The sequence below is a fragment of the Balaenoptera musculus genome, chromosome 21 (genome assembly GCF_009873245.2).
Source record: "Balaenoptera musculus isolate JJ_BM4_2016_0621 chromosome 21, mBalMus1.pri.v3, whole genome shotgun sequence".
Lineage (NCBI taxonomy): Eukaryota > Metazoa > Chordata > Mammalia > Artiodactyla > Balaenopteridae > Balaenoptera > Balaenoptera musculus.
Genome location: NC_045805.1, coordinates 2,699,322 through 2,720,409, shown reverse-complemented (window position 1 = coordinate 2,720,409; position 21,088 = coordinate 2,699,322). Strand labels below are relative to the sequence as shown.

The following is a 21,088-nucleotide window of genomic DNA, read 5'->3' as shown; positions in this document are numbered from 1 at the left end:
GTCACAAACAGACAATGTATTCCCACTTACATGAGTTCCTGGAGTAGAGCTCCATTCATAGAGACAGAATGGAATGGTGGTTGCCCAGGGCGGCAGGGAGAAGACAATGGGGAATGATTGTTTACTGGGGACAGAGTTTCAGTTTTGGACAATGAAAGAGTTCTGGGGATGGATAGTGGATGGTTGCACAACAATGGGAATATAATTAATGCCACTGAGCGGTACACTTTAAAATCATCTACATGATAAATTTTATGTTATGTGTATTTCACCCAATTTTAAAGGATAGCATTTAGATATTACTTAACTCAATTATTGGTGTTCCCTGCTTTTACCCCACTAAAGTGTTCACCTGAGGACAGTGCTTCACTGGCCCTAGACAGAGTTATTTCAGGGTGTGCTATCTTCACAGAGCATAAAATGTAACGTCCTTATCCACTTCTCTTTCCCCTAAACTTCGTGTGTGTTCTTTCACATGATAGGTTAAAATGGGTTTCAGTTACTAGTTGAAAAATCTATGTCGGGCTGTTAGTAACAGGGACCCACTCTCCATATCCAATTCTTTACTGAGTTTTCTCTCCTCCTCTCTCATTCATAGCTTCCAAAATTTTAGACTTAAGATTAATTTTAGTAGGGATAAACATTAAGAGTAATATTTGAAAATGTTACCAAAAACTTTGAGAAATTTCACCTTTGAAAAAAGTTGGTTGGCTCTTGGCATGGCTCTTGGCCTGTTGGATCCCTCTATCAAGAAAAACATTTGAGATTGTCTCTAGCATATATATCTAATAATATGTAGATATCTAATATGTCTCTAATAATATATATATATCATCATATATGAGATAAATAAATATTAATATTTTGATCAATACAATATTTCAAATGCATTTGTGGGACCTATCAAAAACAGTAAATTTAAATTAAAAAAAACTTTTCAAATTGTATAGGTCCCTCCTTTTATGTTAAACACTTATGAATTGATCTATTTGTAAATTGTATTTAAGTGTAGAGGACTTTTTAGGTATCTTCAGTGAAAAAAAAAACCACTAGCTCCCTGAATTATAAAACCAAAAATATCATAAATGCTTAAAACTTCAGGTTTTCACTCCTGTTTAATGCCAACTTATTCCCAACTATGACCATTCACACCACATCAGATATTAAAATGCAGATGTCAAAGACAAGTGGAAATTTAGAGCATAAAATTTCTCTTCTTACTGGGACTGTATTTTCATAGACCATTTTACATACCTTTGAAACTGGATCTTTTGCACCTTAACCTCATTTTAAATGCCCATTCTTCTACTGACCTTTCTCAAAATTTGATCTTAAAAGGTACTTTTCATATTCTGTCACTTTCATGGAAAGTTCTGATATCAGAAGGCCCATATTAATTTTCGCCTTTTTTTGTAACTGCTGTATAATATAATAATCTTGTAATAAAACGTTTTATAACATTTTCTAAATTTCATTTAAACTAGTCTTTTCTTCCTTACTCATATACTCTGTATTGATAGTAATATAAAATTTCCCTAAGACATTCCCAGCTTTGTACTGAACACACTGTAATTAATTCAGGACAGAGTTGAATTTTTTATTAATAAGGAAAGCATAAACAAAACCTCTCCCCAAACTGACCAAGAATAAAGACTTATTTACTTAGACTATCAAAATGCTATAATTTCATCTTCTTTATAACTTTCCATTCCATGTTTGTCATATAATTTTTTAAAAAAGGACTTTCTTCACTATAAAGTTTCAATGAAATAAAGTATCCAATTTTTGAAAATATTATAGGATTTTTTGAAAAATACCAGGGTTTCCATGATAATGATGGAAACAGAATCAACTTGGATAAGATGAAGTAGTTTGTCTTTTTTTTTTACCCCGTCATGTCCCAACTGTCTAGCACCCCACTATCCAGTCCAGACGATGGCCTTTCTGAATTGTACCGATTTTTCTGTCATATACTCATTTAGTAAGTAGGTACTTTTGGCAACTACTTTGTGACAGGCACTGCACTAAGTGTTTAAGATACACTGAACATTCCTCTCATGGAATTTCTAGTCTAGAGCTGGACTGGAATATTGATATCCATCAAATATTTCAGATGTATGACCTTGTAAGTTGTCCTGGATAGTCTGCTGAAAAGGTAAGGGATCCATGAGAACAAACACAAGGACGTAATCCATCCAGGATGTGCCTGTCATCCTTGGCACATGACTTTTCCTGGGTGAAGGTGAGTAAGAGTTAACTGAGGTGGGTGTTTGAGGAAACACCGGGGCTCCAAGCAGAGGGAACAGTGTTTGCAAGGGTCCTGAGGAGGAAGGAAAAACTCAGTAGTGAAGAATCAAAGGAGGCCAGTTTGTGAGACAGGAAGGAAGGAAGAGATTAGTGAGGATGAGCTCTGAGCTTCTGGACACAGGGACTCTGAAGATGACCGAATTCGGGCACTAGCATCCACGGGGACTCGGAAGATGACCGAATTCAGGCACTAGCATCCACGGGGACTCTGAGGATGACCGAATTCGGGCACCAGCATCCACGGGGACTCTGAGGATGACCGAATTCGGGCACTAGCATCCACAGGATTAGGGACAGTCACACTTGCCTCCCAGTTTCCATCTGTCTTCACACTGATGAAACGGCACTGGCCTCTCTGCTGAATGAACGTTTTAATTGCCCGGAATTTCTATAACCTTAAATTCACGAACAGCTAATTCACTGCCCTTCTTTTTCCCCACTTGAGACATAATTGAAGAACTTGTCCAAAGGCTCCCTGATCTTTGTCCCATCATTCTGAATGTGGTGATTAAAGACGCCAGAGGGAGGGAAAAACAGGCTGAGTTTAATGGAGGTTGGTGGAGGGTACAGTCATCCTTAGGCATCTGCAGGGGATTGGTCCCCAGACTCACCCCATCCCCCACCCTGGGATACCAAGATCTGCGGATGCTCAAGTCCTTTATATAAAATGGCCCAGTATAGTTGGCCCTCTGTATCCCCCGGGTTCCACATCCACAGATTCAATGAAAATTGAATCAGAGATCGATTGAAGCAGAGGTTGAGGAACCTGGTGATACCAAGGGCCTACTGTGTATGTGGAAGTGGAAACTTCCTTCTCAACTTTCACAGGTGAGGTGAGCATAGGAAGTTTAAGTTGGAGAGCTGGACTGAGAATCTTTGCTTTATAATGTGCAGATATGTGTCAGAGATGTGTATATTAGAGTAGGGACTTTTTTATTATAACAATAATTATAAATGTTGAAGAATTTGAAAGGCAAGAAATGAAACGCTAAACACCAGGAATGCATTTCTAAGTAGGGATTCTGGAAAAGGGAAGTGCATATGACTTGCCAATGAGCATTCACAAACTAAAAAAAAAAATTGGACTAAAATTTTTTACCAAATAAAATTATGAGGCAGATTATCTTTTATGAAAAAGTGAGAAAAGTCAATTGCTTGATTGCAGAAGTGAGGATTATTGGTCTGGTTTCAATCTCTTGCATAATGCAGTTTTATCACACAAGCAAAAAAAGTGGTGTCTAAGCAAATTTCCATAAATTCAGGATCTTAAGCAGAGACTTAAGGAGTTTTCTGAGGATTGTTGCCGTTCTGGACCAGAATTTAAGGGACCCTAATACCTCTCAGACTCTCTTCATGTTTCCCACCTTCTGCTTATCACACCAGCTATGGCCTCCAAACAGTTTCCTTGTCTGGTGGTCAGATGTTTCATTTTCTTTCATCTTCTTTTTACTTTTACTTCCTTTCTATCTCCTTTTATTTTCCTTGCTCCCTATAAGAAACTGAAGAATATTTTAAAATAAATTTAACCAATCCAATGCAGTTATATATTTTTATATTTAGTATAAAATAGTGGATTTTTGGGGTATTTCTCAAAATAACCTCTTAAAACATTAAATTATTCTTTAATATCTATGTAATGGTTAATATTTATTTTCCCTCTGATTCAGTGACTCATAACAAATAAAATGGTTACACACCCCCTTTATGTTTGTGTAATTTTAATTTACTCCACACATATTTTCCAATTTCTGTGAAATAGGCTTTATGCTGTGGGTACAGACATAAACACAATCATCGAAACAGATGAAGTTCAAAGATAATGGACATTTTGAAATAGTCAGTGAGTTACTGTGATGATTAATATCAATTCCTGGGTTTAAAATTACTTCTGGTCCTTTCAGGTTCTGAGCAAAGATTTTACTTCTTTACTGGCACAGATACCATCAGAAATGGGCACACCCTCACACCCACCACTTGGTTGACCAATGAGCCACTCCCCTGACTTTGGGGGATTGTCTCTGGATCCTTCCATTCGGTAGCAGGGTCTTAAATTCAATGACAGTGGCCCCTTTTCTCAGTAATAAGCTGGTGCTTCATGAGTGAGGGAAGAGTTGGATGTCTAGATATTGGTGCTTTCCTTTTAGCTTCCTTGAAAATGGCAAGTGTATATTAAACCTGGAGCCAGAGAAGAATAACATTCTGAAAGGATGAGTATTTTTTTCCATTTTCTCCCATTTCAGGATCTTACCTGTTCCTTGTCTGGCCTCTGGGGGGCTTACTCCAGATGTCAATGAAAATGTAAAATCTGTAAAATATCAGCACTTTAAAGAGTATTTGTACACTTACCAGGGAATTTCTGAGAAAAGATCTAAGACACTAAGGGATGGCTCTCTAATGAATACGTTTCAGAGAAGCTGCAAGTTATTTTTGGACAGAGAAGAAAAAAGAAATTGAGCGCATACCGTAACAGACAATGGTAAAGCACTCTAGGGTCATAGTGTTTCTATACCTGGAGTCCTAGTAAAACACAGCCCAAGACTGTTAGGACTTTGGAGGATAAATCATTGAGGAAGGGAACCCCATTTCCAAATCCAAGAGGTGAGATTTGCATTCTAGTCTTTGGGATGGTGCTTAGTTTACTGTTTATTTATCTAGCTCTATTCTAGAATTACTTCCTTTTAATTTTTTTTTTTTTCCCCCTTTCCATGACTCAAATCATGAACCCTTAAACCAAAAACAAAAACCGGCTTTACCTCAAGGGAAGCCTGGAAGGGGTTTGGGTTGGAGAAGGCGCTCCGAAGCAGGGTCGGGAAGACGCCAGTGGAAGACGGATTTCACTGAACCAGAACCGGGCTCCTTCCAGCCCGGCGCGGAGGCTGAATGCGGTGGGTGAGGGCGGCCTGCTCTAAGGTCATCCCTCCTTCAGTTTTGGGTACCAGGCAGACCGTCCGCGGGAAGACGGCGGCACCAGCGCCCGGCGCACCTTTGAGAGCTCATCTGCGGGCGAACCGCAGCAGCAGAGGCATGGGCGCTCGGAGCTCGTGGCGGGGCGGCTTCGGAGCGTGGCGGGGGCGTCCCAGAGCGCGCGCGGAGCCTGCGGTCCGGAGCCAGCGCCGCGTTCCCTGCCAGGGCTCAGCCCGCCGCCTCCCCGGGGTGGACGGCGGCTCTCCCGACGGTCCGGGCCGAGGACCGTGCGGAGAGCGAAGCCGCACCGCGCAGCGCCTAAGCCACCACTGAGAAAGGGCCGGCTCGCGCTCCCCTGGCTGGCCGGCGGTGGCACGTCGCAGCGTCCCCGGGGGGCTGGGGCCAGCCGCGGGGCGGGCAGCAGAGGCGGCGTCCGGGCGCGCAGGGGCTCGGCCCGGGCCGGGGAGCCGCGGCGCAGCCTTCGCCCGCGTCCGCCCCGCGCCTCCTCGGCCTCGCGCCCCTCGCCTCCTCCGCGCAGCCCGGCGCCCTCTCTCTCTCTCCCGGCCCGCCCGGCGCGCATCCCCGCCGCGCCGCAGCCGGAGCCCCGGCGGCCGGCCGCGCGGACCGAGGGGCGGAGGAGGGGCGCGCGCGCGCGCGCGCGCGGGCGGGGGAAGGAGCGAGGAGGAGGAAATAAATAAATAGCGCAGGAACCTCCGCGCCAATGAGAGCCGGGCAGCGCGGAGGACGCGGCCGCGGAGGCCCCGGGGCCGCTTGGCTCGCCCCTGAGAGGCTCTGCCGGCGCGCGCTTGTCCGTGCGTGAGCGCGTATTCGCCGGGCCCGGAGCTGGAAAGTTCAAACCGGACGTGTTGCTCGCGCCGCCGGCGGAGACCGCGGCGGAGGCTCTGCCCAAGTTCTCCGGGCCGAGCGCCCGGCGGCGCCCTGCGCCCCCGCCCCGCCGCCCCCCGCCACGCTCCCGGCTCGGGCTCGGCGCCCGGCGACCGCAGCAAGGTACGTGCCGCCTTCCCGCGCGGCTGGCGCGGGCTGCCCGGGTCCTCTTGGCGCTGCCCGTGGCCGCTGCAGCCGCCCTCCCCGCAGCCTGGGCAGCGCCGGCCGAGGGGGGCGGGAGGGGGGCGGACCCGCCGGCAGCGGTGCTGCCCACCTGCGCGAACGGGCGTCCCTGGCGGAGGCGCGGGTCTTTCCTTGCGAGGGTGCCCTTCGCCGCCGTTCCCTGGGACGCTGTAATGGTTTTCCCCGGTCCCCCTGCGAGGAAGGACGTTCAAGTTGGCAGAAGGAGGTACGTGCAAAACAGGGGAAGTTTGCAGCCGCCCGGCTCCAGGAGCGGAGTAGCCCTTATTTTGCAGCGGCGGCGGCGTTGGCGGCCGGGCGGGGGGCGGCAGCCGCTCGCTGTCCCGTCTGCGACGAGGAGCTGCGGGAAAAGTCCGGCCGCCTGGTCCGAACGCGCGACCCTGCGGCCGCCGGCCAGGATGCTGCGGAGAAGGCCGAGGGCTTCCCGCTCGGTCGTTGGGCAAATCCCGTTCGGAGAGGCGTTATCTTCTCCTGCGCCGCTTACGGGCCCACCGATAGGCGTGCTTCAAAAATCTCTTTAAAACTTTTATGCATGTATTTCCATTTCTCGACTGGGTGAACGGCTCTAGGACCCTTAGATAAATGTCTGCGTCTGTGCTTGGAGCAGTGTGCAAGCCGGCAGTGAATGAATAGCCTAGTTCCTTCTGGTTTGCCTTAGATCCCCTACGGTGAAGCGTGTCCTCGCTGCCTTAGTATTTTAATGACGGTTGTGGGTTCTTAATTAATTTTAAAAATTTACGGTGAAATTGGAACTCTGGGCGAAAATTAAAAAGTCACAGTAAGTTTCTCAGGCAACGCGCTGGAGCCTTTTGAAGCCACCTGCTGAATTAGTTCGTGCTACTTTTTAGAGGTTGCCACTGGGTGCAGGAGATGCAGGCATACCAGCAGATGGGGCAGTGTAAAGCTGTGCTGGAACCTGCCTAACACTCTTGTGTCCCCATTCAATCACGATGATACAAAAGAAAAAAAAAAAAAAAGTATATGGAGCTCATTTTAGGAGAGGCAGTGGATTTTCTGTCCTATTTGAAAAGAAAATTGCATGCCCACTGAAATATAATCGGAGCATATCTGTAGAAACTTTAATTCTATAAGCTTTTTTCTTCCATAATACGTTAAAAAAAACTGGTTCCTTGTATAAATTAAAGTATAATATGATTCACTCATGTCAGAAATACCAGTTGGTCCTATAGTTACATTTTGGGGGGTGACTCACAGCACCATGGAAAACAATCCCTCCTGCCATAATAAAAGTCTTATTACTGTGTGATCATTTAAAAAACGACACAAAGTTGTATTTAAAGGTGACTCAACATTATGAGTTTGAATGCTTTTCAGTAGTTTGAATGTAACTGAGTGTGTGTTTTACAAAGTTAAGCTAGGCCGATATACCTATTTCTTGAAATAATTTACTGTAGCCAAAATTGAAGACGAAAAGTTGGTAAAACTTTTTAGTTAATTCTGGTGAGTTGCTGGTCCTTGTTCCCCAGACTTGCGTGAACTTTGGAATTGCTGTGACCTGAACACGTTAGTCATACACTCAGATAGAAAGGGAAGAACCTTCAAAGGCTACCTTTTTGTACCTGTACATTGGTAATTATGGTAACAATAATCATGTAGAGAAATAATCTGCCTTCCTACATAAATTTATAAACTTCCTAGGAAGTCATGCATCTGACAGTGTAACTTTAAAGTTAACAGAGAAAAATAGGTTGCCCATTTTATAGACAAAGCAGCAAAGGCTTAAGAAACTTCAGGTCTTCACCGCGCTGTTTCAGGAAAGAGCTGGTTTTCGAATCTAGGCTATACTCATCTCCAGTCTCTGCACCTTTCATTGTTATTTTGCTGTAGATTTTGCTGTGACATAGAACTCTGCTTAACTAGTCTGGAAGAACTCAGGGCTTATTTTAATTTTATTATTTAGTAATTTAAAAGTTACAACTATGTATCAAACATCTCAGGGAACTTAGGGGCAAGTAGGATGCTTCTGGAAAATGTAGTGCCGGTAATCATTTGAACTATACCTGCTTTACATTGAGTGCACGTGTTTATAAAATTTATGTGATTATTTTCTAAATCATCAGGTAACGTCTCTAGGAAAGTACTGAATTGTGAATTCTGAAAACTCTATTTCCTTTACATTCACGTAATATTAAGGAAGGCTTGGAACTCCCCACGTTGTAAAATAATATAATTACTTTCCTGAAGGAACTGATTTTATCTTGTCTGTTGTCACATAAATTCATTGTGGAATTTTCTAAATTTATCACATACCTTACCCCTTCACACATTGCAAAACCAAAAGGATTTCAATGTAAGATGCCGAAAGATTAATGCCATGTTTAAATGTTTAAAAATATGAGAACAGGACATTTACTAATTTTTTTATCATTATTAAGCATGTTAAATTCCTCAAGCATGAGAACTTATTGGTAATTTAAAAGGCAGCTAGTAACAGCAATGTTAATTTAGTAAAATAGGGTAGAAGTGAGTATATATTATGGTCATTGCTTATGTGACATATACATTTGCAAAGAAAACCAGATGTGTTTATAGGCTTTTCCATGAATTCAATCTCAATGAAATATTGATACAATTGATATAATTTTGATATAACATGGATATATAGATAGATAAATTATATTTTGGAACTTTAAAAATGCTCAGTACTCGCTACATAATACAGTAGTAAGCTTGTTCAGTTAAGATTACTTGGCAGAATCATGTAGCAGACTGCTGAAGTCGGGTTCAAGTTTAAGGGAGAAAACATTGAATAGGAGGGTAGGTAGGTAGGTAGATAGTGTTAAGTCTCCTGAAATGACACTGGTATTGTATGGATGAATTTTGGAAATACTTTAATAATTAACTTTTTAATTCTTATTTTAAAAACTACAGTATCACAAATGGGTTATTTTAAAGTATCAGTTAAAGAGTGTGTCTGTATTTAACCGAAGCCTCATTTTTGCAGCTTGGCAATCACTGAGTATTTGTCCTTCTTATAGTGATTTTAATCCACATTTTTGCATTATTTCTATCTTTATTCCATCTTTTCAGGACTTTATTCTGTTACAGCTATATTAGGTAGTTTTCTTCCAACAGCCTAAAAATTAGCTGTTAGTTTTAGACTTAAATATATTTCAACTGAATGAAACTTAAACAAAAAAAAAACATTTAGAGGGACTGAGAGATTATGAAGAAGCAGTGAGTTTTGTTTTTTTCTCCATTAAATTATCATCTAAGAGATAAAATAGATTTATCAGTCAGTGAAGATCAAACAAAAGATGAAATCTTTTTATTCTTTAATTTCTATCTTGTCAGCAGCTGTTTGACTTCACCTGTAATATAAAGTATAACTGAATATGACTTTCACTTGTAATTTCTAGAAAATGCATATATATTTGAAGCTTAGGTTTTATCGGGGGGGGGGGACATCATTAATTCTGAATGAGAAGAAAGAGTTTGAAGCCGAATATATGAGAGATCAGTTACAATATAGGAAAATACGAATTATTCTGGATGAGCCCAGCAGTTAAAATGTATCTTAGAATATGTCTTAGCAGAAATGATGAGAATCTGAAGATTTATTTCAAATGATATTTCCAAATTTGAGTATTACTCTGATTTAATCTTCATATGTTTATGATGTATTGGGGGCAGATATCTTTATTTTTAAGAACTGTTTTCATTTCAGTCAGCACTTAATTTTATAAAACCCTGCCAAGAATAAATATAGCTTAATTATATGTATATGATCACCTGTGTTAATTGTATGTATATTCACATTTTAAACACGAGTGCAATTTTGCTCTTACCATATCAATATTAAGGAATGGGTTTTATTTCATTGATTATCCAAAATTATTTTTGAAGTCTAGGGACTTGAGGCAGTTTTTTCTGTATGGTTGCATAGGACATTACTAGTTCTGCCATATGGTTTTAGAATGTTCGGTCATAGAAATGATTGGTAAACCACCTTACTATTCACCCAACTACCGTAAAACTGGTAATTAATCCCTAAGTATAGAATATTATATGGATTATGTGTAATGTTATTTAAAGGTTAAAATCATTGGATAAGACAAACACAGGTATTTCTTTGTGATGGTGGAAAACTATCTTCCACGTTTTTATAGGATGTATATTTAGGAGTTATTACTGAAAAAGGTGGATGAATCAAAACTTGGTATCAAATTAGTGAAAAAGTTAAGGATTTAGCAGAATCATTTATCAGTTATTAGAATAAGCATATCTTTCTAGGCATTTTTTTGAAGAAGTAGGAGATTTGAAACAGATGGAGAGAAGCAAAATTAAAAGATAGAAAGTATAGTCATGGAAGAATTTACTATGTGATATTATTAGAAGAAAACAGTTATCTAAGTAGTATTTACATTATGATAGGGATATGTTTTATGATTTTGATTGTTTTACAACACCCCATACCCCAAATAATTGTTTTCCACTTTCTAATATGAATATTTTAAAGGTTTTGTAATATTTGGCCAATTTTTGGAAATCTGTGCCTAAACTAAAGGCAGGTATAATGCTGTTGGAAAGACTGAATGACTGTTTTAAAAAAGTTCAAATTGATATTACTTTATATATAGCCCCCAAATCTGCATTATTACTACTTTGCTAGAAATTTTATTAAGAATATAATCAGATTAGGTTCCTATTCATCTCCCCATTTTCAGTATAGTAGAGTATGTTTAGGAATCTGCTGGTCTTTTGCTGGACTTCTATAATGAATATTGATCACCATTGTATGACAGGGATCTTTGATGCTAACATCAGATTTCAAACATTATCATGCAAAATAAACAATCCAAAAAAATGCTCTGAGTCTATAGAATTTACTGAACTAGTGCCCCAGGCGAGTAAGAATGGAAAACATGCTTTCCCAGCCTCAGTTACATGAAGATGAAAGCAAGGTGACTGGGGTCACCTGCTTACACCGTGGTTGCTTGCCCTCCAGTTTATACAACGAGTTTATTAAATACATTTGATTCTAACATTTTGTATACCTAGATGTGTTTAATGGGAACTAATAACAGTCACAGGTATCAATGCATTCATGGACTGCATTGATACTTAATATTTTCTGGCTTATAGCTCAATCAGTTATTCATTAAGTGTTAACTAAAGCAGAAAGATTTATTCCTGTTACCTTTTAAAAATAAAAAGTATTTCAGCAGTTACAGGGTGACAGTGGCATGGACTGGTTTTGAATATTTACTAATAAAACTAAGAAGAACTTGTTGATGCGGTTTTCAGGAATTAGTTTTATTATTTGGATGATAAATATTTCTAGGTTTAAGCTGTGATTATATACAAAATCAATAGCAGCATAATCAAAGAAACCCATATTTCAACAAATTTGACAGCTAGAAATGATAAATGGGTTTCCCTGTGTGTGTGTGTGTGTTTGTGTGTGTGCTTTAATTTTCTATGTTGATTAGTTTGGACTTTCCTTAGAATAGAATATCCTGAGAGGATAACGATATCCTGTTGAACAGAGATTTGAAAGTTACGTGGTTATATTATTGAAAACCAAACATGTTAATTTACCTTCTCTCCCTGAAATTTTTTTTTTCTTGGAGAGCATTTTCCTAAATTGAGACGGCATTCATAAGCTTGATTAAAATTATTTAAAGAATAAATATAAAATTAAATGCTCTGTAAATATTATGCTCCTCCTATCATTGATCTGTTCATATCATCAAATTAAAAAAATAAAACAGTACACTGATATTTTTCTTTTTAGTCCAGTTAAGTACAAGATAATCCAAGAGGTTAACAACTGGAGAATATTTGTTTTGTGATGGGATGTATCACAATTTCTTTTTCTCATTGTCTTATAAAGTTGCTATTTAATTTTAATTTGATGTGGTATGTAAAGATTCCTTATGTAAAGTAAGTTTGTTTTAGGAACACATTAAATACAGTAAAAATACCTTGCCTTCTTATGTGTGATACATATAGATATTGAGTATAGAAACACTAAATTTTTATTTTGTATATATCATTACCTATACTGTAGGTCTTTCCTAAAATACAGATCCAAGATCTGTTTATATCACTCAGAGGTTCCTTATTCACACTTTTCACAATACTTTTCCATACAACTTAATATTTTGTTTATTAAATTCAGAGAATCTGATAATATTGTAGTTATTGCCAACTTTATTTTACTTTGATTAAAAATACATTAAAATAATGAAAAGTATTATTAGCCTTAAAATATATTGTTGCTAAATTTATTTGTGTAAGTCGTTTGCTTCTCAGTTCTTCAAAATTGTATTGGTAACTGTGGGATCAAAATTAAAAGTTTATTACTTTTAATATAATTATGGTCAGTGGTATTTCCGTTGTGTTTATAGACTTTATCTTTTACAAATTTCATAGTAAGATTTTAAATAAAATATCTCTTATTGATGTTTGTGGAGTATATTATACTTTTTAAGATTTCGCCTTTTCAACAGTTAACAGTAATTAATTTGAACAAAAAAGAAAACAATTTAATGGTTAGCATACATATTTAAAAATAAGTTTCAGTTAAATGAAAAGTTTGAGTGATGACCTAATCTAAATTATATATATATATATATATAAAAGAAATCACATTTGATTTTATGAATTTTGAGGGAAAATAACCCTGAAATAGTTAAATGCAGAAAACAGTGTTAATTATTCAGTTTTCAATTTCCTGGTACTGATTTGGTAAGATTTGTGTCCAAATTTTCATGCTAATAATATTTACATAGGATCATTCATAATTTTAATGTTTTAAAAATTTTGTGCATTTCAACCAATATTGTTTTCTACACTGTTAATAGTTTCCAAGTTAGTTTTAAAATTTGAAGTTACAGTACTTAAAAATAAATAACCTTTTTTTGGATACATTTAAATAAAAGTGTGCATGTACCAATAGTGCAGATGAAACACATTATCATAATGATCATTCTTTTGAGAGGAAGAAAAACAACAAAAAGAAGTTTGAGTTTACAGAGTATTATTGAAACAGAATTTACCCTCATCAGTTTTGATATTGATTGTATATAAATAAGATCATCTGCCTAATTCTCTGTTTAATATTTAAATGGACATGGTGATTTGTGAAAAATCTAGATTAAAAATATAATTAATTACATGATAAAATTCTTTGCTTTTTCCTATTTTTGGAGTTTGGTCATTTCCTTTTAGTTAATTTTATTGAGAATCAACTTATGAGTAACCACTGTAAAAATTGTTAAGTATTTCCAACACTTCCTGTTTCCCTAAATCAGCCTATCATAACTCCAGTGAAGTTATGGAGAGCTCATATTTAAATTGTGTGGCAAACTCAAGGGTAGTAACGTCAAGGGACAGTGGTTTTGCTAGTTACATAATATCACGTAGAGGATTACATATGATATATCCATTTAAATGTTATTTCCCATGCTTAGCCAATCATATGTTGAAAGTTTTATTTAAAAATATTTTCCATTGAGCAATGTCAAAAGACTTTTATTCTTGTTTAAAATATGAATAATGCTTAAAACCTTTTATTAGTGTTGGTAATATAAAATCCAGAAAAAAGTGTCCTTGTAGGCAAAAGTAAGAGAAAGATACCTCAGAAGACTCTTAAGATTTCAAATAAACAGTTATGCAGTAATGGTCAGAAGATACCTCATCATATGAGACCAAATCTACACAAAAAGAACCTCTGCCAAAAAGAATAGAATCTACCCCCAAGGCAGCCTCTGTAATCTTATTGACAGGGTTAACAATATCTACGAGACAAATGTTTCTAACGTGTATCAGAAAGATTCTGGCAAACAAATTCAGAATCCCAAAGGCAATTTGGGAATTTTCGTGTTGCTGCCACCCTGGGAAGAAGGTGGCCGCTAGCTTTCTGAATGTTTGACGCAGCAGGCTGGCTTGGGCTGATGGCATTAGTAACATGTCCCATAAATAAAATAACATATGCTCTTTCAGTGCTCGCCAAACAACCTTCAGATAATCTGTCTATTCCTGTGCGTTTTGTTTAGGGAAAGAAGGTGTTTGGGGGGCTCTTGCACAATCAAGGCTGGGAACTGTTGTATTTCTATCATAAACTACTGAATCGGCATGTTGAGCTCTACGTTTCATACCCTTGTGAGTGCTGCCAGTGTGAGAACCATCCTCAAATATGATTAGACACTGACACTTCCAGTGACCAAAACTGCAAGACCAAGTTCACCAAAGCAGTGTCACCACCAAGAGCTGTCCGTCAGGCACCACTGAGAAGAGCCCTCATCGTGTCACCAGTGAGAACTTTTCTTTCAAAGGCTGCAAAGATTAACATGGAGAATAAGGACCCCCCCCCACCCTACCCACCTTTTTATTAAAATAACATGAAAATAAGGAAAACTAAAATTACTCAGGGAACAAAAAAAAGAAAAAAGGGAAGTTGGGAGAAATAACAACATTATGGAATGAAAATACTTCCAACAGCAATATTCCTATTGTGACATTTATTGGGGCATTTAATTATTTACACTCAAAAACCAAAATTCAAGATTTAAAATATAGCCTTAGTAATATTTTTAAATTTTAAAGATTAATTTAAAAGAGCAGTTGCTTCTCAAAATTCATTGTGTTTACCGTATGCAGGTTTTTACAATTTGCTGTTTTACTCACCTTTATATTGTTAAGATTTTTCTTTATTCACGTATTTCGAACTTGTTTGTTTATTATAACCACTGTTCAGTATTTCCTTATATGATTATGATTAAACTACAGTTTCAGTATTCTTTTCCCGACATAAGGAAAAGTTCTTAAGTGTAATAATGCAGTAAAATGCAAAAGAGAAATGCAAAATACAATACAGAATACACAACTGTATAAGCTAAATTTGAATGATATTGTGATGTGTGTATGTATGATATATTTTATTTTGTTTATTATCACATATTGGGTTGGCCAAAAAATTTTTTCGGGTCTCCTCTGTAAGATGTTATGGAAAAACCGGAACTAATTTTTGGCCAACTTGATACTTATCATAGCATCCTACATATACTTTTTAAATTAAAAATAATCTATGTCATTAAATATCTTCCTACCACAGCACCAATTCAGTGGCTGCTTATTATTTCATTGTATGGATTTAAAAGAAATTACTTACCAGTCTCATATGGTTGGATATTTTGGTAGTTGTTGTGTTTTACATTTTCATAAGATTAAAAGAAGCTAAATGAAGGGTTTAATTGTGGTTTATATCTTTGTTGCCATCCAAAAGCATTTATTTAAGATAAATTCTCAAATGTGAAATTATGTCAGAAGGTATGCCTGAATGTTTTTGAATTTTAATATAATTAACATAATGCAGTAGCTTTCATAAAAGCATGTTTTTAAATAATTGGAACCGCTGTACTGTTTTGGTTGACTCTTAAGTGAATTATTGCTTGAAAAAAATTAATTTTGATATTTTATTATCATAGACATAACAATGAATCCTGCCAGAGTCTGAGATTTGATTTCATTTAAATGTGTGTCATCTTGTGTGGGTTATTGAATATCTCTTAGTACCAACTTCCTGACTTATAAACCTAGGAGTTTGTAACAATGCTTAAGAGAATATTGTCTACACTGACATTTTATTATTCTAACTCTACTTCTGATTTTGGAAAAAAATTAAATAGTGTGTAGGAATGAAAACAAGTTGCTGTATTTCCACAGCTTATCAGTGTTAACTCACTTATTGCCAGCTGCAAGGTTGCAAGAATTTTTTTTGTCAGTTACTTATAGTAATATTTAATAATAGAGCCAATCATTTGGAGTAAAGCACAAATTAGCCTGCAACTTAATATTCTTTTAGCTTTCCTTGGGTAAACATTTTCACAGCTGACTGTATAATATTTTGGAATATAGGCACATAGATAGCAGCATGTATATTTACAATTAATTCCCGATATCATTTTCTCTAATTTTTTCTGTGGAAATAATGTGTGCATGTGTGTATGTACACACATTATATATTAATTCTTTGCACTGATTCTGTTAATGTATATTAAAGGCTAATATTCAAGTACACTTCTAACTTATATAAATAAGTTTAAAGATATGTACATATTTGTCACCATTTTGTCACTTAATTTTTAAAATATTTGTTCCCAATCACTGTAAGTATCCAGAAAAAAATGCTTTCATTATGCTTCTCTAGATTAAATAAGTTTTAGAAGTACTTAATACTTGCGTGTTAAATGAACTTTTGAAGTAGATTTGCCCTTGTTTGTTGCCTGAAGTCCAGTGACTTTAGCGCCCTGCCTGAACCTGATTATGTAGGGCCATATTCTCAAACATAATGTTTCCTCTTTCAGTGCTTGTCTTCCTCCTGATCTGTGAGACATGCTGTCTCTACAGAGGTTTTGCTTTTAAAAGATATGTACAAATATTTAGTCAATGTAATTTACAAATATATTTGAGGTTATATGTGGGAAATATTTTTTTATGATCATAGAAGATATTAGTGGTCCCTGAGTCCTGCTATTTTACACTTTGTCCTTTGATCAAAATGTGTGTGTGTGTGTGTGTGTGTGTGTGTACATGCATATATAGGAGTGAATGCAAGTGCACATAGCCTCTCAAACAATGGGCACTTAACACAAATCAGTTTTTACTAGTTACCATGCCAAGTCTCCAAGCACAGGAGATGGAGACGAACAGGAATCATAATCTTAACCCCGTTTAAAAGGTCTTTGATCCCTGCCATCATGAGTTTGGTTCTTTATAGCAGAGCTTCCAGGATATACCCTATCCTAGATCAAATTGTAAAATATACAACAGGAGCGAACGATTAGTATATTCTAATTAACAGCAATCAAACAGCACGTTAAAAAGTGTATACTTTAAATTAGTTGTATAAAGACCTTTGATGGAGATAGACAATAAGGGACAAACATTCAGCAGCAGACAAATTTCCAGTCAGTCATGGAGTAATAACTCTGATTGTCTGCTGTTTTCTTACAGAGTAGGCAAGCAGTGGAAAGTTTCCTAATGTGTGTAGAAGTTTCAGGTAATAGGGGAAGAGTAGATGATGGAGAATTCTAGGCTCGTAGGACATTCATGATTAGCCTGTAGTCAGTTTTGCTGCTGTTCTTTTGCTGTTGTTTCCAGTAGGGTTTTTTTGTTTTTTTTTTTTTCTTTACCTGAATACATAGTCTTTCTTAACTAGAGAACTCTAGAGGCTGTAAGATCACATAAATTCCAATTAGGCTAAAGTGATCATAAGGGCCATTCCCTTTGAGTCCACTGCCTTTTACAGACTACTTCATGTGAAGAAAAATCAACACAAATGATAACAGGTTACCTTGTAAATTAAATGGGCAAGGCCTGAATGCCTTCTAACCATTTTCCTCTTAACCTCAAATGCATTATGTGTGTTCTTCCCAGAAGAAGCTGAAGAAACCTGATTCTTCAATATTACAATTATATACAGAATTTTCCTTTAATCTCCCTGGTTGTTTTTCTGGAACTGAATGTATTTTTTATTTCTCATTCCCCTAATATAAAATCATGTATTGCTATTGCAATTATTTATACCTAAATGCACATGAGTTTCTTTTTCCTATGTAAGCCTTTAAACCTTTTACTAAGGAGAACTTTTGTCTCTGGGCCGTTAGCTCCTTTGTTCTAAAGCCCAGCACCTGTCTGATCCAAACCTTCTCTCCTCTGCCAGAAGACGGGTCACTCTCTCCTTCCTGTTCTTTTGGTCACCCATGTTCTCCTCTCCTTTCCTGAATGCTGAGGTCACCTCACTCACTCCCCATGTCTGAGAGTTCGCTTCCCTCCAGGCGTCTCACCCACAGCATTCTGTTCTTAGTGTGATCATCCGTTTTTAGTAAGTGCCTAGGTGAATATGGTCTTGAGAATAACTGAAAAATGCTTCTTATGGCCAGACTTTAGGAGGAACCCAAATACAGTTCACAGAATTAAGGATTTGGGGCAAATGAAAAGATAGTGTTAGAGTTTGAGTCTTTCTGTATAGTTTAAAGAATGCACTGGCTATACAAAGATTCATGATATGGAAAGTTGTTAAAATTAATTCTTGCAGATGCTAGAGAAATACAAGAAAAGATCATCAATAAGATCAATAAGAAAATGTAAATTTTTACATGCTGGCTCTTTTTTCTCGTCCTCAGGCAGCATAATAATTCATTTGCATATCATTAAGGAGATGTCATTATTAAATGAACCATTCTTTTGTCAGTAACGTTAAGCTTCTTTTGCTTCTCTAGTATTGTTTGATCAACAGGACATGTCCGCACGTCTTGTCATTAAGTCTCCTTAGGCTTATATTGCCTCAGAGCCTGTTCAACACTGTGAAAGAGGCAGCTTGCTCTAGATCCAGCCAGTCAACCACATTTTAAAAGGCAAAGTCATTTTCCCATAACCTAACATTCTTGTATCTTTGACATTTTTCTTCAGGTGTTCGCCCAGATTTTGCCTCCTTATTATAGTTAATTGGGAGGACAATCACCAGAAATTCTTTTTTTTTTTTTTAAATTTTTAATTAATTAATTAATTTATTTTATGGCTGTGTTGGGTCTTCGTTTCTGTGCGAGGGCTTTCTCCAGTTGCGGCGAGCGGGGGCCACCCTTCATCGCGGTGCGCGGGCCTCTCACTATTGCGGCCTCTCTTGTTGCGGAGCACAGGCTCCAGACGCGCAGGCTCAGTAGTTGTGGCTCACGGACCTAGTCGCTCCGTGGCATGTGGGATCTTCCCAGACCAGGGCTTGAACCCGTGTCCCCTGCATTGGCAGGCAGATTCTCAACCACTGCGCCACCAGGGAAGCCCCACCAGAAATTCTTGATTACCCCTTTGGGAGATGTGGAAAGAACAGTAACTGCTTTGAAGGAGATCAAGGCCCTGAAAAGAAATACTGACGTGGATGGTGGCTTTCTTAGTTTCTTAGGGCTGCCATGACAAATTGCCGCCAACTGGTGGCGTAAAAGAACCGAAATTTGTGCTCTCACAGTTGTGGAGGCCAGAAATCTGAAATCAAGAAGCTGTCAGTGGTGATTTCTTTCTGGAGGCTCTCGGTGAGACTCAGTGTCATGCCTGTCTCCTAGCATCTGACGTGGCCAGAAATCCCTGCTGTTCCTTGGTTTGTAGATGCATCTCTCCCATCTCGGCCTCCATCTTGATGTGCCTTCCCCCTTGGGTTTCCTCCTCTGTGGCTGTGGGTGTCCACCCTCTCTCTCCTTCCTCTTATTAGGACACCAGTCATTGGATTTGGTGCTCACCCTAAATCCAGGATGATCTCGTTTCCAGACCCTTAACTTAATTGCATCTGCGCAAATTCTTTTTCCAAGTAAGGTCATATTTGTAGGTACTGGGGAATAGGAGTTGGGCGTATCTTTTGGGGGGACCCTATTCAATCCACAACAGTAATAAAAGGCAACTTCGGTAGAACTTAAAGGGTTAATTTTGGACAGGCCATTTAGGCTGTGCCATCTCCAGAAATTGTCTCTATAAGTGGTATGAAATAGAAATATAATGGTTGGCAGGATTGCCAAGTCTTTGCCAGAGATAAGAAGTATAATGTAGACATCTGAGACACGAGATGAATTTAATTCGAGAATTTACATACTAGTTAGAACCCTGAACAGAATTCAGGGAATCTAGCATGAGACTTGGAATCTAGGAAGGACAAGGATAAATGTCCGCAGGACAAGTTGCGCCAATATGGCATCTCTAGTGACATTTTTGAGGCCATGACTTGCATGGGCAGGGGCTTCCCTCAGCCATTCCTGATGTTAAGGGTTTCTTTTCTTCAATCAGTTCTACATAGTAAGTAGAAAAAAACAGTGGTTCAGCAGTCACATAGAACCGAGGTAAAGTCTCTGGTTTGTCAGTTACTAACATTCTGAATATAAATATGCTCTTTATTTTCTTAGAATTTTAATTGTCCTATCTGAAAAGAAAAATAATGAGAATTGTTTTCATTATGCCTGGGAAGAAAAATATCTGCCTCCAGTGCTGTCCAAAAGAACGTTCTGTGGTAATGAGAGTGTTTTCCACCTGTGCTGTCCTAAAGGGTGACTGCTAGACACAAGGTGAGGACTGGGAATGTATTTGATTTTAATTAATTTAAATTTAAATAACTACAGTAAGTCCCCTATACACGAACTTTCAAGTTGCGAACGTGCGTTCACGTGTCCAATCATGTAAGTTAGTTCACGTGTCTGGCATACATTGTCCCATGCGGGCATCCTCTGTAAGTGGTTGTGCTTTTGTGTGCTTTACTGTACAGTACTGTATAGAGTACAGTAGTACAGTCTCTTTATTTCAAAATCATAGCACTGTAAAAAGAGAAAATTAAATATAAATAATTTCTTAGACTCTTCATGTTTAAATAATATGAGAACTCAATTTGCTATATGCTGACTTATTTGTCACTCAACGATGCAGATCTCAAGGATACTATGATAGTAAAATGTGCATGTTAATTCAGGACACATCCTGAACTTCCCTTGATGTGATTTATAGTTTAAAGTATTCATTGCTCTCTTTGCCAGTTTTAATCATTTTATTTTTATTATTTTCTTGGGTGTAGTTTGTAGGTGGCTGTAAATCATATAATTTCATGTACTGTTTTACTTGGAAAGTAATTGGAGACGGAGAAGAGTTTCTGATTATGCTCTGAAATCCTCCACCAAAACCACAACAAAAATATCCGCCTCCCTCTGATATCACATATTATAACTTAATTTACGACATAGAATTAAAATAAGTAACACAAAACTACTAAATTCACAAGGAAAAAGTGGAAAAC

The 21,088-nt window shown here is 38.1% G+C and overlaps 1 protein-coding gene across 1 annotated transcript; it reads right to left on the bottom strand.

Moving 5' to 3' along the window:
• Window positions 1-5,300: 5,300 nt before the first annotated feature.
• LOC118888052 (collagen alpha-1(I) chain-like) lies at window positions 5,301-19,452 on the bottom strand. Its single transcript, XM_036839026.1, has 2 exons — window positions 19,372-19,452; window positions 5,301-6,698 (listed from the first exon to the last, which is right to left on the bottom strand). The coding sequence occupies exons 1-2, from the start codon at window positions 19,450-19,452 to the stop codon at window positions 5,301-5,303; spliced, it is 1,479 nt and encodes a 492-aa protein (XP_036694921.1).
• Between the last annotated feature and the right edge of the window lie 1,636 nt (window positions 19,453-21,088).